The 8418-nt window shown below is 39.9% G+C and overlaps 1 protein-coding gene and 1 pseudogene across 1 annotated transcript; one reads left to right on the top strand and one right to left on the bottom strand.

The window, feature by feature from the left end:
- Positions 1–508, top strand: part of LOC107594204 (target of rapamycin complex subunit lst8-like) — an 8107-nt pseudogene extending 7599 nt beyond the window's left edge.
- A 2473-nt stretch (positions 509–2981) lies between these two features.
- Positions 2982–4380, bottom strand: LOC107594223 (phosphoglycolate phosphatase-like). The gene is made up of 2 exons (XM_016284182.1): positions 3596–4380; positions 2982–3512 (listed from the first exon to the last, which is right to left on the bottom strand). The coding sequence occupies exons 1-2, from the start codon at positions 4188–4190 to the stop codon at positions 3187–3189; spliced, it is 921 nt and encodes a 306-aa protein (XP_016139668.1). The 5' UTR covers positions 4191–4380; the 3' UTR covers positions 2982–3186.
- Between the last annotated feature and the right edge of the window lie 4038 nt (positions 4381–8418).

Below are 8418 nucleotides of genomic sequence, written 5' to 3' on the forward strand. Positions count from 1 at the left end.
TATATATATATATTACCTCCTTCAAAAGTTTGGGGTCGGTAAAATAAAAAAAAAGTTTTTGATAAAAGTTTCCTTTGCATTCATTTTTCACCAGTCTTCAGTGTCACATGATTCTTCAGAAATCATCCTAATATGCTGATTTGGTGTTCAAGAAAAATTGAAAACATAGTGCTGCCTAATACTTTTGTGAAAAATTAAGTACAGTTTTTTTTCAGGATTCTGTGATGAATAGAAAGTTTAAAAGACAGCATTTATTTTAAATATAAAACTTTTGTAACATTATAAATGTCTTTACTTTCACTTTTGATCAGTTTAGTGTAACAGAATGTAATACTGACACACTCTTACCATCAGATCTTCTAGTCCAGTACACAGAGGCCTGCTGACAGAGGGACTGGAGAGGTTCTTGAAGGGTGGAAGCTTCCACACGGCTGCTGGACAGCACTCCCAAAAACTCGGTGTGTTTTTCAGTCTGATTTCCCACCACCCAGACCTGACGAACCTGTGAGAATCATGACATATCTCACTGTGTATCATCGCCGACTAAATTATCCTCTAATGGTGTGATACAGAGTCACTATAGCTGGTCCTGTGTAAACGCATACACTGTATAACCGATCATATAATTGTGTCTTGAAGGGTTTAAGTGTGTCCTCTAGCACAAAAGGCATTTGTAATTACACCACTTACTCCTCTGAGAGATCAGATAGACACTTGTTAAAGCAGAGTAATGGCAGTTTATGCTTCTCAATAGCTCATTGTGCACCAAAAATTGGAAATCTTGTTCAAAAGGCTATTGACCACGGATTGAGTTTCCAAAAACTTTTCTAATGGCTTTAATCAAACGCAATGATGCAAAAATCTCAACTGAGACCAAGATTTTAAGTGGTCAGCGATACTTATCGGTTCATCAACCCATCCCGCTCTGCACAGCTCATAACCCAACGCATGAATCAACTTGTTAAGTGCTGAGAGAAGTGTGTCCAACACAGGTCTCTGCTCTATTTGCGGAAGGGAGCTCTGTCTTTCCAGTGGTGACTTATAAGAGGAAAAAGCCAACAGAGTGGCCATTGTGCACCATGTGGTCCCATCCTGTAATGCGATCCAGCCAAGGTGGATCAGATGGTCTGTGGAATTCGGACTCGGCTACACTAAAGCCCTCCTGAGCTGGTGCGGTCCATTACTCCCTTTCTGGAGTCACGGAGGAGAAAGCAGCCAAAAGAGCTCTCTAATCTACCAAAGAGCACTGGGGTGGTGCCGCGTTCAAGTGTCAGTCAGTTTGCCAGCCACCTTTATGTTTTAGGTACACATGGTGCATAAGGTCTCAAAAAGCTGCTGCGTCCAAAAGAACGAGATCCAGTTAAATACACCAAAGCAATTCTCATTCATTTGGTAAAAATAGGATACTTGACAGTTTATTCCTGTGAGGCAAAGGTGAGTTTTCATTTTCAAGTGCCACATGATCCTTCAGGAATCATTCTAATATGCTGATTTGATAACATTTCTTATCTTTATCAATATTAAAAAAGCAGCATTGCCTAATATTTTGTGGAATCCATTATACTGTTTTTTCCCCCTATTCTTCGATAAATAAAACATTTAAAACAACACATCTTTTGTTACGTTGTAAAATTATTTACTGTCACTTTTGTTTAATTTAATGCATCTATGCTGAATAAAATATTAAATTTATTTCATTATAATAATAATAATCTTATTGACCTAAACTTTTGAATAGTACACTCTCAAAAATAAAGGTGAAGAACTTTTAACATTCATGGAACCTTTCCACTGGACAAAGGGTTCTTTATAACAGAAAAAGGTGCTTTAGATACTTAAAATGTTCTTCACACTAAGAAAATAAATAGTTATTTTAAGAAATGTTCTTTGAGGAACCCAAGATTCTGACGTGGCATGACTGCATGAAAAAAAACCTTTTGGAACCTTTATTTTTAAGAGTGTAGTGTATATATTTAATATAAAGTAATATTGTAAGGTTAGTTTTCCATAATCATACCATCTGATCTTCTGGTCCAATACAAAAAATAGGAGACTCAAGCAGAAATCCTTTACCTGTTGCTAAAAATAAAGGTGAAGAACTTTTAACATTCATGGAACCTTTCCACTGGACAAAGGGTTCTTTATAACAGAAAAAGGTGCTTTAGATACTTAAAATGTTCTTCACACTAAGAAAATAAATAGTTCTTTTAAGAAATGTTCTTTGAGGAACCCAAGATTCTGACGTGGCATGACTGCATGAAAAAAAAACCTTTTGGAACCTTTATTTTTAAGAGTGTAGTGTATATATTTAATATAATGTAATATTGTAAGGTTAGTTTTCCATAATCATACCATCTGATCTTCTGGTTAGACAAAATAAACAGTAGCACAAAAATAAAAACGTATTTCCCTTATATTACCTAAAATAAAAAATAGTGGGTTATTTAAAAAAGAGGTAGGCCAGTTTGAAATGAAGCCTTGATGACAGTAAATCATACTGCATACATGTAGAGATGAACGATTTCTATTTAGATTAACTATAATATTAAAATACTGGTACCCATATATTGATAAATAATATTCTCTATTAAAGTGGGTGAAATCTAAGTAAACACTGACTATGTTTGTAGAGCAGGTAAAATATCAGCAATGCTGTTTATATAGTAGTCAGGCACCATTTTTTGCTGATGTGGACATTGGCTCTTCTGGTTTGCCTGGGCTTCTGCTACAGTAGAAACTCCTGTAAGGGTCAGCAAGGTCTTCAGGCCACAGTTTGAGCCTAGCATGATGTCAGTGTCCAGTCTATCTCCGACCATCAGACACCTCTCAGGGTCCAGACCGAACTGGCTGGCCACACACTCGAACATGAAGTTGCTGGGTTTTCCGACCACTTGAGCTTGGCGTTGTGCAGCGGTCTCTACCGCCCTTAGGAGGCACAGACAAAATAAACAGTAGCACAAAAATAAAAACGTATTGCCCTTATATTACCTAAAATAAAAAATAGTGGGTTATTTAAAAAAGAGGTAGGCCAGTTTGAAATGAAGCCTTGATGACAGTAAATCATACTGCATACATGTAGAGATGAACAATTTCTATTTAGATTAACTATAATATTAAAATACTGGTACCCATATATTGATAAATAATATTCTCTATTAAAGTGGGTGAAATCCAAGTAAACACTGACTATGTTTGTAGAGCAGGTAAAATATCAGCAATGCTGTTTATATAGTAGTCAGGCACCATTTTTTGCTGATGTGGACATTGGCTCTTCTGGTTTGCCTGGGCTTCTGCTACAGTAGAAACTCCTGTAAGGGTCAGCAAGGTCTTCAGGCCACAGTTTGAGCCTAGCATGATGTCAGTGTCCAGTCTATCTCCGACCATCAGACACCTCTCAGGGTCCAGACCGAACTGGCTGGCCACACACTCGAACATGAAGTTGCTGGGTTTTCCGACCACTTGAGCTTGGCGTTGTGCAGCGGTCTCTACCGCCCTTAGGAGGCACCCTGTCCCTGTAGACACGCGGAAGACAAGGTCGTTGTGATAACACGCCATTCGGTAATACATATTTGTGATGTCATTCATATCTGTTTACCCGGGACCGCTTTGCCTCCCTCCAGAGGCAGCCTCGTGTCCGTGTTAGTTCCCACGAACTGACAGTCGGGGTTACAAAGGTACTGCAGAGCTCTATTGAGCTTCATGTAACTGAAATGTTCATCAAAACCGACCAATACAGCTTGGACCTGCTTATCGAGAGGCACATTCGCCCAGTCTTTCTGAACTCCTGAGACGGGGTCAGGTCCCACACCGACCGGCCGGATTCCCACGTCCTCGAGCTCCTGTCTCATCGCATTGCTCCCAATTAAATAGACTTTTCCGTCGAGTTTACATACATTTTTGAGGTACACCGCCGAGCAGTACGCTGTCCCGAACACCTCGTCCGCGGTGGCATCGAAACCGAGCTTGCCTAATTTATCCGCGTACATTTGTCGGGTTTTTGTGCTGTTGTTTGTTACAAAAAACACCCGTTTTCCGTTTTTCTTCAGTGAACTGATAACCTCAGGGGCTCCGGAGATGGCTTGGTCCCCTCTCCATATTACGCCGTCGCAGTCAAATAGTACACAGTCCACCGAGTCCAGTAACTGTCTACTCAGAGCAGCAGTCAGTTGCGTACATTTAGATGCAGCCATTCTTCAAGTTACTCTCGACCTCAAAGCAATCTTCTTTCTTGTCCTCGGTCCGTCCTAAAATAACCTAACCCTAACCTCTCTACGAATTGTCGGCTGACTAGCCAGAGATAAGCTTATGTCAGGGGATAGAGAATGACATGGAACTGGAAATTACTAGTTGCGGCACATTACCTTGTACAAGTGATTCATTCGTTTGACATTGTACGTGACGTTTTACACTAGTAAGGCACTTCCGCACCGGTTTAAAGGGCCAGTGCCCCTAATAAAATGGAATGAAGTAGACCTTCGTCCAAGTAGGCGCCATTTAAAAAAACTTTTTTGAACGAAAACGGGGCTGTGAGGAAAACGTGTATTTTACTCATATAGTGTTGAAGGGATGACTTATTCTTGTAGAGCAAAACCCGGAAACAAGTTAGCATTTTAGCACTTCCGGTTCCATCGTCCCGAAGTTGATAGGTTTTTGGTTAAATGCCTGAGATAAGGTCTGTGGTTAACACAAGCTCAAGATATTTTTAAATCTTATTCTGTGACATAAAATACATAATTATTTGTGATTTTATATAAATGTTTTACTTGTCTTGAAAAAGGCGTTTTTTAACAAGTGGCTAAATGGGACTACAGAGATTGTCGGGGACAGGGACATTAAGCATTAAAGTCATTTTTAAAGTTTTCTTTTTGTTAAATACATAGTTGTCAGAAATGTAGTGATGGTGATGTTAAAGTCATGCGAATGGTGTAGCTTGTTTATAGCCCACATTTAGCTTTTACTTCTGGGGATTGCATTGAGTCTTCAAAATTCATAAAAGTTGTGTTCATTTGTGAAGATTATCATGATGAACAAAACACAGAGCTTTTATTGGTCGCGGCTGCTTTTTTTGAAAGAAAAATCCAAATGCCAATTGAAAAATCTGGTTAAAGGTTAAAGATAACAATCAGGATGTTACCCCTGTTGGTTTTGTTGGGATAGATCTTTGGAAGATTCTGTATTCTTCAGGAAGGAGCATAAGGTGAAAGTGATAATTTGACTAATTTGATTAATCTGAGAAGATAATTCAAATATTTCATAAACATAAAACCTTTATCTCCCTAAAATAATTTTATTCACCACCTCAGAAGTGGATAAAGAGCTTTGGATGTATCAAGCTAAAGACCTGATTAACTTTAACCTGCAGTTTTCCCCCATAATAGAAATGTTGCGAAATCCTCCCTACATTGCAATGCTCTCTGAAATGCATAATGAAAATTGATACGCAAGGTAAAAGTAGCATTTTCATTTCAATGTATTTTTTACTTTTTTAATTAGAACTCCAGGCATCCTCTCCTGTTCATTTTATTCTTCTTATGTCCAACACAGTCCCATGGCAATTCGTAACTACTTTCTATTGCATAAGTATATCTGGGACAGTTGAAATGTAGCTCAGGAGCATTCATATCGCTTGTAGATGTAAAGATAACCTGTGGCAAATTCAATTGAATGGATATTATTTGGAAAGGCACACACCTCTCAATAAAAGGTCTAACAACTGAAAATGCGTATCAGAGCAAAAACCAAGCCCTGAGGTCAAAATAACTGCCTGTAGAGCTCAAAAACAGGATTGCATCAAGCCACACATCTGGGGAAGAGTTCAGAAAAAATTCTGCTGCATTGAAGGTTTGCAGAAGCATGTAGTCTCCATTACTCTTGGAAGAAGTTTGAAACAACCAGGACTGTTCCTAGAGCTGGCCTCCTGGCCAAACTGAGCTCTTTTTTTGAAAGAAAAATCCAAATGCCAATGGAAAAATCTGGCCAATAAAAGGTCTAACAACTGAAAATGCGTATCAGAGCAAAAACCAAGCCCTGAGGTCAAAATAACTGCCTGTAGAGCTCAAAAACAGGATTGCATCAAGCCACACATCTGGGGAAGAGTTCAGAAAAAATTCTGCTGCATTGAAGGTTTGCAGAAGCATGTAGTCTCCATTACTCTTGGAAGAAGTTTGAAACAACCAGGACTGTTCCTAGAGCTGGCCTCCTGGCCAAACTGAGCAATCAATGGAGAAGGGTTATGGTTAGACTGGTGACCAAGAACCTGATGGCCACTCTAGTTGAGCTCTATGATCATATGTGGAGAGATAGTAGAAACCTACAGAAGGACAAACATCACTGCAACACTCCACCGATCTGGTCTTTATGGTGGTGTGGCCAAACTCAATCCTCTCCTCAGTGAAGGCACATGAAAACACACTTAGAATTAGCAAAAAAGCACCTAAAGAACTCTCAGATTGTGAGAAACAAGATTCTCTGGTCTGATGAACCACAATTCCAAGCATCATGTTTGAAGGAAACCAAGCACTGCTCATCACCTGCAGAGTAGCATCCCAAAAGTAAAATGTGCTGGTAGCAGCCTCATGCTGAGGGGCTGTTTTTCAGTGGCAGGGATTGAGGGACTCGTCAGGGTAGAAGAAAAGCTCAATGCACCAAAATATTGAGATAGCCTTAATGAAAACCCAGTCCAGAGCATTCAGAACCTCAGACTGGCCGGAAGGTTCACCTTCCGACAGGACAATGACCCTAAGCACACAGCAAGGGTGGCGTATAGACAACTCTGTGAATGTCCTTGAGTGGCCCAGCCAGAGCCTGGGCTTGAACCCAATTAAACATTTCTGGAAAAACCTGAAAATGTGCATCTGCCCCATCCAAACTAACAGAGCTTGAGAGGTGAAGAGGTGAGGACAAGAATGGCAGATAATTGCCAAATGCTGATGTGCAAAGCTTGTTACATCAAAAAGACTTGAGGCTGTAAATGTGCTTCAACTAAGTACTGAGTTAAGGGTACAAATACTTATGCAATGTACTTATTTTATTTTTTTTAATAAATGTAAAAAGTTTTGAAAATTCTGATTTTGCTGTGTCATTATGGTGTGTAGAGTGTAGATTGATGTGGGATTTAAAAAAAAAAATTAAGGGGTATGAATACTTTCGCAAGGCACTGTAAATAATAATAATATATACAGTCATGGCCAAAAGTTTTGGCAGTGACATAAAGTTTGTGTTTTGCAAAGTTTGCTGCTTCAATATTTGTAGATAATTTTTTATTTACACAAATTTCTATGGTATACTGAAAAACAATGATAAGCATATCATAAGTTTTAAAGGCTTTTATTGGCAAAAAAATATAATGAGTCAATATTTACAGTGTTGACCCTTGTTCTTCATAGCCTCTGCAATTTGCTCTGGCATGCTGGATATTAGCTTCTGGGCCAAATCCTGACTGATGGCGATCCATTCTTGCCTTATTAGTTCTCGGAGTTGATCACAATTTGTGGGCTACTGCTTGTCCACTCGCCTTTTGAGGACTGACCACAGGTTCTCTATGGGATTGAGATCCAGGGAGTTGCCTGGCCATGGATCCAAAATTTCAATGTAATGATCTTCGAGCCACTTCTTTATCACTCTTGCTTTGTGACATGGTGCTCCATCATGCTGGAAAATGCACGGATCATCACCAAATTGCTCATGGATCGTTGGAAGAAGTCGCTCTTGCAGGACGTTTTGATACCATTCTTTATTCATGGCAGTGTTTTTGGGCAGAATTATGAGAGAGCCCACTCCCTTGGTTGAAAAGCAACCCCACACATGGATGGTCTCAGGATGCTTCACTGTTGGCACAACACAGGACTCAAGATAGCATTCACCTTTTCTTCTCCAAACAATCGATTTTCCAGATGTCCCAAACAGTCGGAAGGGAGCTTCATCAGAGAAAATAACTTTGCACCAGTCTTCTGCTGTCCAATCCTTATACTTCCTGCTGAATTTCAGTCTGTCCTTGAAGTTTTTCTTGGAGAGAACTGTCTTCTTTGCAGCCCTTCTTGACACCAGGCCGTTGTCCAGAGGTCTTGGCCTCACTGTGTGTGCAGATGCTCTCACACCAACCTGCTGCCATTCCTGAGCAAGCTCTGCACTGTTGGTGACACGATTCCATTGCTGACTCCTCAGGAGGAGACGGTCCTGGTGCTTGCTGGACTCTCTGGGACGTCCTGAAGACTTCACTGCAGTTGAACCTCTCTCCTTGAAGTTCTTGATGATCCGGTAAATGGTTCTTTCAGGTGCAATATTCTTTGTAGCAATTTCCTTGCATGCGAGACCATTTTGATGTAAATCTATGATGGCTGCACGTGTTTTTTTAGAGGTAACCATTGCTAACAAGAACACAATGATTGTTTTTATCTCCTTTTATAGCAATCAGTCTGC

The sequence above is a fragment of the Sinocyclocheilus grahami genome, unplaced genomic scaffold (genome assembly GCF_001515645.1).
Source record: "Sinocyclocheilus grahami isolate Dianchi unplaced genomic scaffold, SAMN03320097.WGS_v1.1 scaffold180.1, whole genome shotgun sequence".
Lineage (NCBI taxonomy): Eukaryota > Metazoa > Chordata > Actinopteri > Cypriniformes > Cyprinidae > Sinocyclocheilus > Sinocyclocheilus grahami.